This window comes from Crassostrea angulata, chromosome 10 (assembly GCF_025612915.1).
Source record: "Crassostrea angulata isolate pt1a10 chromosome 10, ASM2561291v2, whole genome shotgun sequence".
Taxonomy (NCBI): Eukaryota; Metazoa; Mollusca; class Bivalvia; order Ostreida; family Ostreidae; genus Magallana; species Magallana angulata.
In genome coordinates, this window is record NC_069120.1 from 15,288,074 (window position 1) to 15,306,273 (window position 18,200).

The 18,200-nt window shown below is 35.4% G+C and overlaps 2 protein-coding genes across 2 annotated transcripts; one reads left to right on the plus strand and one right to left on the minus strand.

Moving 5' to 3' along the window:
• Positions 1 to 476: 476 nt before the first annotated feature.
• On the plus strand, positions 477 to 10,090 carry LOC128166573 (uncharacterized). The gene is made up of 17 exons (XM_052831839.1): positions 477 to 629; positions 1,513 to 1,851; positions 2,038 to 2,177; positions 2,514 to 2,642; positions 2,979 to 3,091; positions 3,443 to 3,677; positions 3,843 to 3,956; positions 4,190 to 4,348; positions 6,550 to 6,655; positions 7,355 to 7,440; positions 7,557 to 7,655; positions 7,824 to 7,985; positions 8,319 to 8,480; positions 8,826 to 8,963; positions 9,187 to 9,287; positions 9,444 to 9,510; positions 9,747 to 10,090. The coding sequence occupies exons 2-17, from the start codon at positions 1,533 to 1,535 to the stop codon at positions 9,909 to 9,911; spliced, it is 2,295 nt and encodes a 764-aa protein (XP_052687799.1). The 5' UTR covers positions 477 to 629; positions 1,513 to 1,532; the 3' UTR covers positions 9,912 to 10,090.
• Positions 10,091 to 18,200, minus strand: LOC128166572 (uncharacterized). Its single transcript, XM_052831838.1, has 2 exons — positions 17,460 to 18,200; positions 10,091 to 11,722 (listed from the first exon to the last, which is right to left on the minus strand). Exons 1-2 carry the CDS (start codon positions 17,757 to 17,759, stop codon positions 10,994 to 10,996), a joined length of 1,029 nt encoding a protein of 342 aa, XP_052687798.1. The 5' UTR covers positions 17,760 to 18,200; the 3' UTR covers positions 10,091 to 10,993.

The following is an 18,200-nucleotide window of genomic DNA, read 5'->3' on the forward strand; positions in this document are numbered from 1 at the left end:
CTGTTTCATAATTAAATTCAAAATAAAGTTTTGTGTATTTGTAAATTTAAGTCTTTTAATTAAACAAAATTTCAGCGTTTTCTTTTGTCAATTTGCTCTTCCTGAACATGCTGAAAGTAGACTCACCAATCCGCAGACCGCATAAGCTAAGCATGGTAAGAGATAATCTGTAACGTGTTACAACAGTAAGTATTTTATTTAAACAGGATTTGAAATTGTCATCACATATTTAACAACATTTTGCTTCACACACACTAAATAGTTTTTTTTTAAAGAAATGTTTCATTTTTTTACACAATCTTTTTATTTAGGGAAGTGGTGATTCGTCATTATACTATATTATGATTGTTCCACATGGTTTCATTCAAAACAACAGATTCATATAAAATATTCCAAACGACCTAATTTTGTTAATGTTTGAAAAATATTCAATTCTGGTTGATTTTGCAGTTGGAGCATTTCTGATATATGAAAGAAAAATTAGGAATATGCCTTGGCACCTTTGGAGAAAGTTGCTGGAATAGTTACTATACACGCCAGTAGTTTCTTAATTTAGAAATGATTAAAAGTTTAATGTGAATCATTGAATGCCAATCAAACTTAATATCAGTTGTATGTGGACTGAAACGGTAAGCATTAATTATAAAATAAGGGACACATTGGTCTGTTGGTGTTATTAACAAAATATTAGCTGTACAGTAATTTAAAAAATGAGGCTCAGTCTGTTTGTTTATTAATTCACTTTAAAAAAAACACCCCCAAAACAGTACTTTGTAAAGTTGGCCTATAACCAATGTGTGTAATACAGGATGTATTTGCATAGTAATTGAATGGTTGACCAGGATCTAAAAGTAAAGGTCAATAATTTATCATCTTTCATGATTGACATGTACCCGCACTACTGCATGTGATTGCACAGTTTGAATAGTACAGTGCTCTGGTACTTATTGTTGTTTGACAGCATTCAGGCAATCCCTATCTAAACCAGTGTGTAAAAAAAGTATGTACCCTATTACTATAATATTGAAACAGATTTTTTAAAGTACAGCTAGGTTGTATCAACATTGAATTTGTAGTTTACTGATTTCATTGGTTATATATATAGAGTGCTTTTGGTCAGCAGATTACAGTAGTGTATGGACCAATGATGAAGTAGTATAAATTAATATATTGGAACCAAATTACAGTACAGTGTTTGATTTTTGTTGGACATGCAGGGTCTAAAATTACGTATCATAAAGTGTAAAATATATATATTGGAGAAAAACCACACATCTACCATCAAAATAACATATTTAAGTGATAGAAGTATAATTATGATTTAATATTTTCAGTTTGTACTTTTAACACATTGGGAGCGAACCCCTGTAGGTGACTTATAAACATCTATAGCTCAAATGGTGACCTGCCGTTATAAAGGAAACTGCATGCCATTCCTTTTTTTGCACCAGCTTAAAACATAATTCATTTGTTAGCATGTTTTTACAAATGGTTACTTTTTTGTTATTTAAGGTGGTGATTTAGTACACAAGATGGAAAAAAGTACCGACAAAATCATCAGTGCTGATGAAGGGCAAGGAAAATATCCCCCATCAGACTCCATTTCTATAGAAGACGGCGTTGACATCACTGATCTACAGATAGACGATGTTCAGTATTCAGAGGAACCTCTGACTCTGGACAAACTCCCAATAGAGATACTAATGTACATCTGCAATTTTTTGGATGCCAAATTCCTGGTCCGTTCCTTAAGTAAAGTTTGCAGAAGCTTTCAGGATTTGTTTGTGAGTGATATTTATTGGAAAACTCGCATCAAGAAAAAGTGGCCAAAACCATATCCACCAGTGTATGGTAAGCCTTAGATCAATTTGAACTATACAAAATTTCTGTGAATTTATTTATGGTAAAAAAAGAAGAAGAAATATTTAGTTTAATAAAGTTAAGTGTAAAGTGTGATATAATTGCTTAAAAATTATCTTTGACGTGACACTTTATAAGGAAATTGTAAAATGATATCATTAAATTTATTTTGTACAGATGACAATTTCTGTTGGAGGGAGGCTTGCATTGTCAGGGAAGAATGTTTTAGAGTGTGGAGTAAACCTGACACAACATGTCACCATTTCTTCTACAAAGAGGCAATCTTTGCCCCAGTAGATGCTGTCCATCTGATGAATGTAGGAGTCAAGTCAAATACAGCCCTGTAGATTTCATCGAACAATTTTGGATTTTTAATTTTTTGATGATACATGTACTGTATACAGGGATGTTTTTGCCCTGTGTTATTTAAAAAAAAATTCCCCCCCCCCCCTGAATTTACCCAGCTAGACACAGTTGTTTGTCGGATATTCTTTCTAACTAACGCAGTACTTTAAGTTTTAATTTGAATTGCCCGTTCTAAAATTTGCCCACTGAAAACAACGAGTTAAAATAAAACGGGGGCGAATATTTCCCTGTAAAGAGTATTTCATCACATACAGGTATACATGTAAATACAAATTTCTTTCTTATAGAATGGAACCATATTAGCATCTGGATCAAGAGACAGGTACCTGAATGTTCTGGATTTGAGCAAATATAATCCAGATGATCCAGCTAGTATCAAAGCCATGAAAGTGTTTTCAGATCACAAAGCACACAAAGTAAGGAAACATAAGATTTTTAAAAATTGTGATTTCATTTTGATACTTAGGTAACTTGGTAACAAGAAGTTATGTATTCAGAACCAAAGCAGCATGTACTGTAAATGTATTATATTAAATATATTTAGCGTGTACGATATTTGGCATAAAATGACTTTTCAGCAAGTGAGAGTGGATTTGAATTGACATTTTTCTGAATGTGCTCATTCTAATACATAAATGAAATGCAATCAGCGATGTACTTGAATTAGCGGAAGTCGCTTTCTGCCAAAAACGCTTAAAAGAATACACAGCCAACTGTTATACATTTACAGTATTTGGTATGTACTAATGTAGGGTTGGATATGGTCTTTGGCTTCACATGAGAACACGCTCTGCTCCGGATCCTGGGACACCTACATCAAGTTGTGGGACCTTGACAATGGGGTCAAAGAGTACAACAAATACAAGTAAACACACTATTAGGGACCTGATTGGACAAAAATAGTTGGTCTTTAGTTTCTCAGGCCAAAAAATTCAAAATATGGCAGCAGTCTCCCAGACTCCCCAGTGCTTAATTCTTATGCAAGATTTGCAAAGGGAAATAACTCAATTTTCATATTTTATAGATAAATTTTTTATATTGAGTTATTACCCCTTTCAATATAACAATAAAATGAATCAGTTTTACAGCATTTGGCTTGATGAGTTGATGCCTGAGAAACAAAGCATTGATATTTTTTGGCCTTAAACTTCTTTTTGTAGTATTGATAATTCAGTAACATAATACCATAGAATCATTCATCTTTTTTCTGTTGCAGATGCAAGTCAGCTATTCTGGGAATTCATTTTGAAGCTAATCAGATTTATGCAGCTGGATATGATCGTCATGTATATATCATTGACCCCAGAGAGAGTGAGGTCCACAGAAAACGGTACCATCGTCGACCTGTTCTCTGTTTAGCAGCTGACGATAAATACATCGTAACAGGAAGTGAGGATAAAACTATCGCCGTATTTGATAGGAGGGCTGGACAGGTGTACAAAACAATACAGGTGAAATAAGATTCAAATACATTTGTACAGGTATTATCAGGGACATATACCAGGATAAGTTCTCACATTTGGAATATTGAATTCTTATCATTTTTCTTTAAAATTTTCATTATTACAGTTTAATTGATTATTTTACCTATATAGTTATACTTATGAATATTTCAGTTGGAGAGTTTTGCAATGGATATATCTTTCAGTCACCAACAGTTGTGGGTGGCTGACAAAGAGGGCAATCTCCAGCTCTATGATGCCTCTCTGGGACAGTTTAAACATATAAAGGCAAGCTCAATTATTTATCAAGCAAAATTCTTCAGGACTTTATCAAATCTCTCACTTGTATATTGATGATTGTACCTTATCAAGATAATTGCATGCAATGTAATCATTACATCAAGCATTAACATGAGCTTTGCATAAAAATATTGAAACTTGTTTGAAATTTACCTCACGATTTACCAAGATGTCTTACATAGCATTGAGAAAAAATTAAAAATGTTTTACTCTTTTTCAAGACGTATGATGTAGGGCATAAAGGCAAGGCCACGGGGGTCATTTACTCTCCAGGAGCAATATTTACAAGTTCAACAGACAACACAATCAAAGTCCTGGAGCCCAACCTGAGCCCTGCAGCTATCACTACCATCAATGACCACTCTGCTCCAGTTACTAGGGTAAATAGGTCAAATATTTACATGTGAATAGTAAGATTAAACTTTGAATGGTAAACCAAATTTTTTTTGAAAACCAAGATGAGCCCCACAGTGAAAGTAAGATGAGACTCATCATTATTAAACTCTCATTTTTTTTAAAACTGTTTTTAACAAATGGAGTACTTTTCTTTAATAGTGAATTGTTGTTCCACTAATGTCAATGTTTATTTGTTTGCAGTTAGCCTATCAAAATGGGGTTTTGGCAAGTGCAGGAAGTGATGTCAGCATTGGAATCTGGATACCCAAGCAGACATTGTGAACAGTGTAGAACTAGAAATTATAACAATCATTCCCAGAGAGAGAGAGAGAGAGAGAGAGAGAGAGAGAGAGAGAGAGAGAGAGAGAGAGAGAGAGAGAGTACCAGTACTCAATTGTCAGTAATTTTAATGAAGACTAGAAATCAATACTATCACACTCATTTTGTATGATACATTCACATTATGTAAGGCATAAATGAAATTTCAACATATTACCGGTATATTGATATTATCTATTCATGATTTTGCTGAATATGCCAACAAAGAAATATGAAAAGCATATTGTGATATCTTTGATTATTCTCAGGTACTGCTTTGTACAATTTTTGTTTCATTGTATTTTCTTAGGTTTTTAATTTTTGATTTTGAGTGAATAAAAATTTTAGAAAATGGAAGTCTTGTTTCTATGTTAGGCTGATAGAAATAAATTCAAGATAGAGAAAATATGATGATAAAGAAAGGAATATATGGTTATTCCAACTCATGTACAGAATTTTAAGAGGATCCCTGACCAAAGTGATCAATGTGTTTGAACTGCTAAAGATGGGCTCAGTTTTATATGGTGTCGAGCAAAACAGAAGCAGAGGGCAATTTATAGTGATAGCTATAAATATCATAATTACGATATATTTTAATCACATGTTTTTTTTAACCCTTTAGAAAAAATATTGAAAAGTATTTATTCCACCCACAAACACAAAAATTGCACACATTGAATGTAATGACCAAAAATATTACATATGGGTTTTCAGTGAAATTTGGTTTACACAAGCAAATAATATGCACACACATTGCAGAATTTGAATTTCTAATTTTTGAAAACTCTATTCTTGCTCGAAAGAAATTTCTTTGATAGACATCATTATGATCTATCGTTGAATTAGAAACAATCGGTGAAATACAGTAAAACTCGTTTAGTACGAACACGGATATTGCGAATTCACGGATATAGCGAAGTCATCTTGGATCCCCAGCTTTGTAAATTTAATGAATTTCTTATACGGTTAAAACGAAATACAGATATAGCGAAGTAATTTCTTAGGTCCCAGTGACTTCGTTTTAACCGAGTTTTGCTGTATATTTAATTACAAGTATTGGAAGTTGAGTGACATTGCATTTTTGCATATTTTTTAAACTCACATGTAACAGTGTGAAATATGCTTTCATTAGTTTTCATTTCACAAAATCTGATATTCTTGCTTCCACCTATATTATTACCACAACATGTCTTGAAACTACTGCTGTTAAAGTTTGTTCATACAGTGTATGTGTACCATAAATAAAAAAGAGTTTATAATTACTTTATTTTTTCGAAAGTTGCTATTATTTATTTTCATGATTTTGCAACAAATTTATTTAAGAGTGCAGTAAACACTGTAAACCTGTTTTAAAGTTGCAATCAGATTAAAGTGACGTGGCACAAAAAAAAGTTGTTTCATTCTTTGATAAGAACAACAGGAAAAAAAGATATTATCATATATGGATAAGAAATTGAAATGACAAGACGTTTCACGCACTCTGGATCAGTCCTGAAGTGCTTACAAACCGTTAAAAGATCATCTAAAATCACACGAATTATTCGAACACGCCTCCCGCAAATACGTGAAAAAAGACAAATGCGACAGCGTAACATTCTTGCGTTGTAAATAATCAAAGGGAGGTCACTCTATTTTTATTTTCACACGTGTCGTGCAATTTTGTTGACGGTTTACCATATGTTATGTAAATAGTTCGCTTTACACTGTGATTTTGAGTATTTAGATTGCTCTGTGGATTTTTTATAATGACATCGCCAATAATAACACAGGTAACTTTTTTTTTTATCATGCAACATTGCATGAGTGGTGCATAATTTATGACATCTGGTGTATACAGTTTATAAACTATTGTTTACTGTTTTGACAGTTCTTTCCTCCACTCAAAAATGATTTGATATTAAGAGCAGCAAGAGGAGAAAAGACAGAGCGTACACCGGTTTGGCTGATGCGACAAGCGGGCCGATATTTGCCAGGTCAGTAAATAGAACACGCTGTACAGGTACTATCACAATGTATTCTGTATTCTGCACATGTCTTAATTATTATGTCAAACTCATTTCTGTCTCCTCGTATTGAAAACAGTCAGAAAATGACAGAAATACTCTAAAGTCATTGCATGCCTTTAACCATGCAGTGTCTGTCACAGTGTACTTCTCGAAAAACAATCAGAAAATGAGAAATACTCTAAACAGAATTATATTGAATCATCTTCCCAAGTCATGGGTTCCGATCTGCTCCGCTTGTCACAAGAGTGAAGCAGATCAGAAACCCTTGACTTGGGAAGATGATCTTGATAAAGCAGCCTAAAATAATTGCATGTCTTTGTGGTTTGTTTCACCCTCCACTGTCTGATTGCATTGCAAAAAATGTCAGACGGTCTATATGCTATAAACTGGTATTTCACTTGATGTTTTGCTCCTGAACATAAAATCATGGAACAGTATATAGGAGAACTGTATATAACGGAGAATATTTTGATTTTATGGAAAATATTGCCTATTCGGAGAGGATTACCATTATGCAAATATGTTTGTTCCAACAATTTACATTGAGCATATGTGTATTCATCAAGAAAAGCACAGAACAGGGACAGAAATTTTACAGAAACTAGGCACATATTTTAATCATCTCTTTTATAGTGTTTACTTACAAAGTTCAACTCAATTTTACAGAATATGGAGAATTTAAATCTAAACATTCAGCCTCCTTCTTTGACATGGTCAGAAATCCTGAGTCTTCTTGTGAAATAACTCTTCAGGTGAGTTCATTGAATGGTAATTGTTGTTTCTACATTAATCAATTGCTTAAGATTAGTACGAATGAGATTTATTTGTGTCAGATAAGACTCAATAACTTCATTTTGATTATTTCCAGCCTCTGAAACGCTTTGATCTTGATGCAGCCATCATCTTTTCGGATATTCTAGTCATACCACAAGCATTAGGGATAGGAATAGAAATTGAAGAAGGAAAGGTACAGAGATGGAAGTCATTTTTATGAAAACTTTTTATGGTGTTACAATACTGGTGCAATAAATGTTTGTACCAACAACATGGATATCAGTGCTATTAGTTGGGGAAATAGATTTTCTTTTAAGTGTAGAACCAAAAGTTTATGAATACATTAGTTTTTACCTTTTAGGGAATGACATTTGACTTTTTACTGCAAACTCCTGAAGATCTGAAGAAACTGAACACAATAGTTGATGTAACCCAGGAGCTTCATTATGTCATGGATGCCATAACTCTGACCAGGCAGAGATTGGAGGGACGATGTCCTCTCATCGGCTTCGCTGGTGCTCCTGTGAGTTTTAGATCAACACTTTGACTTTCCAAAGTTTCTCTCTTTCATTTTCTTTCTTTCTTTCTTTCTGAGAGTATCCCTCTATATATGTCTATTAGAGAGTCATTGATTTACTGTCTTCTCCAATAGAGGTGAAAGGAATACAGTACTGTGTGTGTAATAGAATTAATGATCAACATTGAGAGCAATGTCACATGCTGACTCAGAATATTGAAATGTGTGCAATTTGCTTTGAAAATTATTTTTTATCATTGAAGATGTATTGCTTTATTTTCCTGTGCTCTGTTTAAGAATTTTACAGAAAAATCTTAATTTGAGTCATCTATTTTTCAGTGGACCATCATGAAATATATGATTGACGGTTCGTCGTCAGCCCCTGTCCCCAAGGCCAGAAGGTGGCTGGTGCAGTACCCTGAGGCCAGTAACACCTTACTGAAGCTACTTACTACGAAAACTATCGATTACCTTGTGGCTCAGGTCAAAGCCGGTGCTCAGGTAAGTTTTACAGAGTGACACTTGACTAGGAATTGTGATCTGTATCTGCTAATACATCAACTGATACTGATCTAGTTACAAGTAGTATCAATTTGGGTCCACCATATTAAGGTGTATTGTGATGTTTTATGTACAAGTATTGATTTTAAATGCTGAATCTAATGTAACTTTCTTATTTATGAAAACTACCAAAAACATGTTTGTGCAGTAGTTACCGGTATTTCCTTTTGTTTTGTGGAATGTCAATGCCAAATGATTGTTTAGATTCTTGATTTACACATGTACTGGTAAGATACTTAAAAGACCATTGAATGTTTAATATTCACAAGATGGTTTGATTTTCAGTTGCTCCAGGTGTTTGACAGTAATGCTGGTGAGCTTGGTCCTGCGCTGTTCAATAAATTTGGACTGACTTACCTCAGACAGTTAGCTTACGGTGTCAAGGAGCGACTCACGGAACAGAACATAGAACATGTTCCGATGGTAAATACCAACATATAAAGATTGTGTGTTGTAATTAAAAAGATCAGTTTTAATCATTAGTGCTATTTTACTTCTCAATTTTTCACAAAAACAGATCACTGTTATAAGAGCTACGGTATGTGTTTTAACTAATTACAAATGAAAACAGGTAAGAATGTTTCAGTAAGAGTAGGACAATTTATAAAAGATTGATGTGAAAACGGGTATTTTATGTGAATTGCAGACAGTGTTTGCTAAAGACGTCCACTTTGCCCTGGAGGATCTGTCTAACAGTGGATATGATGTTGTCAGCATCGACTGGACCATTAAACCCACCCACGCTAGGTGATCATTTACACAACATTTATATTTGTCATTCAATGCATCTATAGTGTGACATCATTTATGACAATGGATGTTAGATTCACCTTTAGTACTGATATCATTAAATTAACTGTAGTCATTCATGTTAATTTTTAATGTTAAATCTTCCTTTTAAAGGAGGTTGGTTGGAAGTCAAGTGACTTTGCAGGGAAACCTTGATCCATGTATGCTGTATTCTACGAAGGTAAATATCTTTTTATACAGGTATTGTCATGATTTATGCTTGTATGTTTCATTTTGCAGTCTGAAAAAAGGTTTTACTTTTAATGCACAAAGCATATTCTTTGTTTTGCACAAAATTTGAAATATAATTTTGTTCTCAGTCCAACAGCATGTTTAGTTGATCAGGATAGACAACTCTTGCTCTTCTCTGTCTTATGAAGTCTTGTGAGTTGATATCAGCATGTTGCTTTATTTCAGGATGAACTGAAGCATGCTGTCAAAGATATGGTGACCAAGTTTGGTCCCCAGCGCTACATTGCTAATCTGGGTCATGGGGTGATCAGGGATACCGACCCTGAGAATGTGCGGACATTTGTGGATTCAGTTCACATCTACTCCGAGGAAATTAATGCCAATGCATAGCAGTGTATCCCATATCACTACGTCATACTGTGTGAGAGGTTGATGGAAGAAGAAAGTGATTGATTTGTATGAATGCTGAATTGCTGTATAGTGGCTGCCGTATTGTTTATCTATTTCTGGGTAGAGACCCATATCAATTATTTAATAAAAGTTAATGCTATAAAAATATTCAAGAAAAAATTATTTCAGGAGTTTTATTGTTGTGATCTTCCTTCATATAGCATGTATAAACAAAATCTCATAATAATATGACACATTTCTGAACTTCTGAAAAATAAAACATAAACGCCTAATTTAGATTGGTCCTTACTTAACTAAGAAAGGACACACACACACAAAACACTTAAGTTAAAAAATAAATTGTTCAAACATGATTAATTTTCAATTGCAAAATCTTTCAAATACCTTATACAAAGTTTATCATTGAATTATTATTTTCAGTGTTGAGCACAGGGGCATCGTATCCACTTTACACTCTATGACATATACCGGTATATAAATATGTGTATTATTTATATATGTGTCATAGAGTGTAGAGCAGATACGATGCCCCTGTGTGTTGAGTTTACTTAAAAGAGATAAGCACTAAATGTTGTAAACAAATATTAAAAATACATTTCCAAGAATAATTTGAAGATGCATGAAAAATCAGTTAAGATAAAGCCAAAATTTATGCTAAAGCAATGAGATAAGTTTAATTTTATTTCTATTCATGTAATTTTGAACATGAGTGGGTAAGCATATGACACTGCATGTCTAAGCACATGTAATGATTTTTCCTGTGGGATGGTTTCGCTCTTACGCCCCCATCCCCCACTCCCTCTGAAGAAGGGGGTTTCCAATATATGTTTTGATAACTTGCTATGTAAATTAGATAGCTCTGCAAATTTTAGGCATCCCCCTTGCTGATCTACACATGTAAGGAATGCAGAGTTAATAACTAAACATGCATACTGTTTGTGCTATACATACAAGTCATGTAGATGTACATTGTCAAATGCAAATACCAAATCTGTACTTCTTTAAATTCTGAGTGAATACTTTTGAGAAAAAAACAAACAACCACAACTGAAAGACAGGGATTAGAGAGCAGTCTCTTGTTGCTCTTCTCTACGGTTACTTACAAGATCTTCAGTACTTTGATTTTTTATATCTATAGTATTTTGGTACACTTCTTGCTCGGCCTCTTCCTCTACAGAGGACAAGGTCGATTCTATGGTGGTGTCGAGGGATAGGGAAGACGAGGTCTCGTCTTTGGGACATTGATTCCCATTCTTGTCCACCCCTTTCTTGTAGTTTTGCCAAAAGTTATCCAGATCCGTGACTTTCACTGACTTTAGAGTCACTGGCAAACTGGCGCGGCGCTTGCCGAGATAGCTAGCGTGGGGTCCGTCTGATTTAGTCTCCTGTTCCACAGAACTCTCCAAGGACTTTTGGATGGAGGTGGATTTCAGATCCATTTGTGACGCGGATTTCCTTAAGTTTTGCTCAGAATTGGCACTCTTTAGAACGACTTCGTAATGTCTCATGACCGCATGCATAGGGCTCGGGAAGGCTTGACTTTCTTTCTGGAGCGGAAAGTACGGAATCGTTTGATTGAAATCTTTGGTGATGATAGTATCGCACTGAAAAGATGGTCGCCTCCTTTTGGAGTATGTAGCAGACACGCCATTAGGGAAATTCCCGGGGACCGTCTCGCGGTCACTGCCGTTGATTCCGTCGTCCGGGGTCTGTACGCGGTCGATTGTCTTTTCTTCGCTTATACTGCGTAGAGCACTAATCGAATACCTCCTCCTGGATAAGTGTGAGCCCTGGAAACAGAAATGTAGAGTTAAGCGACAGTTGGTGTATCACGTCATCATTGCAGGAGTTCAAGTTATTTAGCCATTCGTCCCACCCAACCTACCCCATATCAGAGATATAAATAACGTTAAAGTTATTTATGTCTCTGCCCATATACAAAATTCTTCAGCTCACTTTTGATATCTATATATATGGCTAAGCTTCTGATAGGACTAGCTAGATGCCTTTATTAACATTAAACCTTTTGTATACAGTTTCATCATCGTCGGAACCCACGGGTTTTCTATCCGTTACACTGTTATTGAAAGCAGTGTAACGGATAAAAAACCCGTGGGTTCCGACGATGACAGTTTCCCATACGAGTTATTATTAAAACACAAATTATTCTTAGGTCACCTGAGTCACTCAGGTGACCTATTGCAATTGGTCTTCGTCCGTCGTCGTGCGTTAACAATTTTACATTTTTATCTTCTTCTTAAAAACAACCAGGCCAATCGTTACCAGTTTTGGTGTGAAGCATCTCTATGGTAAGAAGAATGTAAATTGTGAAATTCATGGCTCTACCACCCTTGGGGTGCCACGGGCGGGGCCAAATATGCAAAAAAGCCAAATTTTCAAAAATCTTCTTCTCTACTCCCACGCACGTGAGGAAAATACCGGTTGCATGGTTATGATGTCAATGAAGCCCTCTACCTAAATTGTGAAATTTATGACCCCTGGGTCAGGGGTTCAGGATCTAGGGTGGGGCCAATATGGCCAAATTGTAAAAATGTATTAAATCTTAGAAAATCTTCTTCTCTACTCCCATATATATTTGTTAAAAATTAAATGCATGATTATGATGTCCATGAGGCCCTCTATCAAAATTGTGAAATTCATGACCCTTGGGTCAGGGGTTCAGGCTCTAGGGTGGGGCCAGTGTGGCCAAATAGTAAAAATGTATTAAATCTTAGAAAATCTTCTTCTCTACTCCCATGTATATTTGTTAAAAACTAAATGCATGATTATGATGTCCATGAGGCCCTCTATCAAAATTGTGAAATTCATGACCCCTGGGTCAGGGGTTCAGGCTCTAGGGTGGGGCCAATATGGCCAAATTGTAAAAATGTATTAAATCTTAGAAAATCTTCTTCTCTACTCCCATATATATTTGTTAAAAATTAAATGCATGATTATGATGTCCATGAGGCCCTCTATCAAAATTGTGAAATTCATGACCCTTGGGTCAGGGGTTCAGGCTCTAGGGTGGGGCCAGTGTGGCCAAATAGTAAAAATGTATTAAATCTTAGAAAATCTTCTTCTCTACTCCCATGTATATTTGTTAAAAACTAAATGCATGATTATGATGTCCATGAGGCCCTCTATCAAAATTGTGAAATTCATGACCCCTGGGTCAGGGGTTCAGGCTCTAGGGTGGGGCCAGTGTGGCCAAATAGTAAAAATGTATTAAATCTTAAAAAATCTTCTTCTCTACTCCCATACATATTTGTTAAAAATTAAATGCATGGTTATGATGTCCATGTGGCCCTCTACCAAAATTGTAAAATTCATGACCCCTTTGTTAGGTGTTCATGCTCTAGGGTGGGGCCAATATGGCCAAATAGTAAAACTGTTTTAAATTTTAAAAATCTTCTTCTCTACTCCCACACATGTGAGCAAAAAACTGAATACATGGTTATGATGCACATGAGGGCCTCTACTAAAATTGTGAAATTCATGACCCCTTTGTTAGGTGTTCATGCTCTAGGGTGGGGCCAATATGGCCAAATAGTAAAACTGTTTTAAATTTTAAAAATCTTCTTATCTACTCCCACACATATGGGCAAAAAACTGAATACATGGTTATGATATTCACTATCTCCTTTACCTAAATTGTGAAATTCATGGCTCCTTGGTCAGGGGTTCAGGACATGAAGGGGGGGGGCGCAATATGGCAATATAGTGTTAATGCATATAATGTTGAAAAATTTTCTTCTCTATTCTCACACATCTGTATTAAAAAAACTGACTAATAATTGTGTTTACCAGGAAGTCCTCTAATGAAATTTTAATTTTCATGTCCCCTCAAGGATGGGTTTTGACTCTAGGACAGGGCCAAAATGGATGTATAGATGTTAATGCACATAACGTTAAAAAATTATCTTCTTTACTCCCACACACCTGAAAGGAAAACTGAATTCATGATTTTGTAGACCAGATCTTAGTTTTTCACCAAAATTATAGGTTTCACAGTTCTTTTTGAAATGTGGTTGTCATTACAAATTTATAATTTTTCTACTCCAGTATGAAACCTAATTAGTTAGATGCATATATGAGGCTCCGTGACAAGTTTGTGTATGGGATGTATGCTACTCAGGTGACCGTTAAGGCCAATTGACCTCTTGTTTAATAACGTTTTCCTAGTTTATTGTCCACTTATGAGCCCGTCGCAATGGAGGGGGGGGGGGGTAACAATAATTTTGAACATTTTTATTTGCGCCGGATAAAGTATAGAGAAAGCTAAAGTAACTGAGATACGCCCAAAATTCGGGTAGCCAGCTATTAGTCATGTATCTGTGTATTCATCTCGTAAATACATGTAGTTTGATAATCTTGACATAAGATAAATACTTTAAAAAGCTAAACTCTACTTCGGGTCGTCTTTAAATCGGGTCAACAACGGATAAGTATTGTCAAGAGAACTTAAATAGTATGTCCTTTTAATTTGAATTTAAGTATACATCTTTTTTTAATTCTGATGCCGACTGCTATGACCACCAGTCCGATTCGGCAAGAGAAAAAAATACTTCTCTTCAATAAAGACGTTTTCGATTTGATGGTACTTTTACTCGTTTCTTGATTATTTGATATAAAACAATCTATAGAAATAATTTTGATATTGTAAAATAATAAATCCTAAAATGCCAGTACCTTAATATACATGTATGCCTGTATGTTTGGGCGACCAAAAAATGCACTTTATTAAATACTTTTAATACATAATGTTGAAGTGTAATACACCTCCTCTACAATACAAACAAAAAGCAATATATTTATGGCGATGCACCCCTAAAATACTTTTACTGAGTTATTTACATTGCACTTTGACACTGATCCAGAATAGCAAATGAATTTAAATTTCAGTTCCCAAATACTTCTGGTAAATTTATGAAATTTTGTTGGAGATATAATTTATGTAAAACTAAGATGAATTTAAATGACAGTTCCAAAAAGCAGAAACTGCGTGTATTTAGTTTTTAATTTACTTGGTGAGTGTACATACAAAATTTTCAATATGACATTTTTATGAATAACTTGCAAACACTCTATAAAATAACTGAAATATTGAAAATACCGGTATCTGAAGTCATTTTGATTATAATTTTGCAAAGTAAGAAATGAATACAAACGACAAGAACATAACACATATTTATCGTCACTGCTGACTGTCTACGGAATATAGACGGCAATCAGGAAAATTACGGGTTTTAACATTTTTGGAATATCTAGATCATTTTAATACTAAATAACAAGGAATTTGACCCGAATATTGATGGATTACATGGTAAAATTAAGACCGATCTTTTTTTTATAAATAGGGATCACAAAATCAAGAAGTGATACAATCTCCATTGGTGTCTGTAAGACGATTACAGACAACACCAAACGACCAATACATATCAGCTAAATCCCAGAACAATCGCAAGTATGGAGGGGAATCCTCAATCCGGGCAACGGGGGATCTCCGGTAATTTATTGTTGATCGGGGATTGACACTGAGACGCTATGGGGTAGATTTTTGGGGGTCATATATGGGTTGTGCAGCTTTCAACCGAAACGAGCACTGGTTTACTAGTATCTGATCTCCTCTCCAATATCCGATTCTCAAATCTCTCTCTCTCTCTCTCTCTCTCTCTCTCTCTCTCTCTCTCTCTCTCTCTCTCTCTCTCTCTCTCTCTCTCAGAGCCCTGTAAAATGTAATAAAGATAGATAAACAAGCATGGTGGAAATTATATTAGTATATCATGATTCGTTGAATCTTTGAGTGAATTCGGTGGGGTGGGGTGTGCTTTGAAGATTTAATCTACCTGACGACTATCAAAAATGAAAACTGTGCAAATGTTTGAAATCTTTGGTCTACGATTTATGGCAGTGTGTCGATTAGAATGTACGTCTTAATCTCTGTTTTAAAAAAACACGGAATGTTTCGAAACTCTTGTACAATAAATTTGTTATCAACGGTTTGAAAGACACTTTGCAAATTCGATCACCTCGGAACTTTCAAACCTTCAAACATACCTAGTATTCATTTCAGTGCTAAAATTCATCTTGGCACAGGATTGCCTTCGATCACTTTTCTATACTTATATCAAAGGCGACACAAAAGAATGGTGAAAGTTTCTTAGTAATAATTGTTTGTAAATGGTAATCTCGGGGATAACTTCACGCCCATTACCCTATAACCCACTTGGTTTTTTTCTCTTATAGTTAAGCCCATGCCATGAATATGATTTACTGTGAATGTTAATGTCCATTTATTTGCACAATGTATATTTCCAATAAAGAGAAAATTCTTGCATTAGAATTTTATGCATTTACTCTAAAAGTTCTCAAACATTCTCGAGAGACATTTAGCATGGTAAATAAAATAACCGTTTCGATATCGGCCTATTTCTCTTTCGACGAAAAATCCACTTTTTGTTGCTGAAAATCGTAAACGGTATTTAAAGTCGATGATCAAAAATCGCCCAAACTATTTTAAATTGCAACTGAGGTGTCGAAAATATGTCTTAAATTTGATTCGTAAAATCAGCAGATTAAAAAGCGAGTGAATGACTATTGAAAGCAATTGAATGTTTTGATAAAAGTGTTAATATTTTTTCGCTACCGGCAAAAAAGATTAAAAGACCACACGAATAAACACCTGTGTTCGAGCTTCAAAAATATGAGAAGCGCCATCTCCTTCTCACAAAACAAACATGTATATATACATAAAATTCAAGATGCCCATATAAGAAGATACCATTTTTTTCCCCAAGAGCATGAGTAAAATAAATTTCTGGAATACTCATACAAGCTTTTCCTGAAATAATTCAAAGTAATTTTCAAAAGCAAGTTTTATATTTTTTTAACCAAATAATGATTTATATTTCTTCATGCGGTAAGTTCAGCGGGGGACACACGTTGTAAGTTTGGTCGGGCAAAAATTGTTAATACATGTAATTTGAATCTCATTGAATTTCAATAAACGCAGGAATTATGTCTCTAACCTTCGCTCACAATGAATGATTTTAGTGTTGTTTTGGGTGTGTGTTTTGTGTGCTCTTTCATCGTACTGATACTAGTATGTGATTCAACCTTCTACCATCATGTTATTCTAAGCTTGAATGTAAGAAATAAAGTAAAATGCCAATTTTACAAATTATAAATGAAGCCCAGCCACCAACCTTTTGTGAAAACAATGATTATTTATATATAAGTTTTCAATTATTTATATCTATATATCGTATGTTTATCGGAGATAAAATTTATAAAACTAGTAAGGCCAAATCATCGCGTCTGAATCAAAATGAATTGACAGGTGCGAGCTACACATGGTATGGATGAATAGAGCGAAAAAAACATCTAAAACAAGTAACAATCATATTCTACATACACATTAACACACCATGTTACACAAAAAAGAAAGAAAAGAAACCAACTTTTACATATTAATTTAACCCCTTCCCCTCATCATCTTACTAAAAAGTGGAAAGAAATGAGCACCTGAAGTTGTCCGGCCGAGTCCCGTACTGTGTCAGAGGAGTGCCTCTCTGTGACGTGATGGACGAGTTCCCTCTGCTTCTCCCTCAGAATGGTCAGCTCCTGGAGTCCATCTTGCAGCGCCTCCAATCGGGCGGCCACCCGGGACTGCGGCCTCTGGAGGATCGGGACACGTATCCCTCCCGGCAGGTCGTTCAGGGACCTACTGCGGGGCACGTACGTAGGTGGGGTTTTGGGGGCTCTGGTGATCCTAAGGATGGCGTCCGCGTCCACTAAGGCGGTCTCGTGTTGCGTGGACCGCATCACCGGGACAATCCCAGCAACCTGTACATGTACGTCCCACTGTCAAAATCCCCGGACCAGTGAAATGTTACAACAAACCTGCAGTTCACTTGTTAGGTCTCCGTGTGATTGAGACGTTGAGTCATGTTAAAAAGCCATCCTGAACGATTACGTAAAATGCCTGTACATGGAGTTGTTTTTCTCCCGGAATCAATACCACATGCAGCTAGTAGACTCCTTATAGGTTTTAATGCAGTTGTATCTTGTTCAAGAAGTAAAAAAAAAGCTCAAGCTTTTATCGCAGGTGTCGCCGGGGGAGGAAAATGACCAAGAAGTGTCTACCTGTATCCATCTACCTTATTGACTCCTTACACCTGAGTTACAGTGATATTCTGAATTTGCACCTTGTTATGTGTGTATCGGCGAAGCGATAATAAAGTGGTCGCGCTTGGAAGTCCCCGG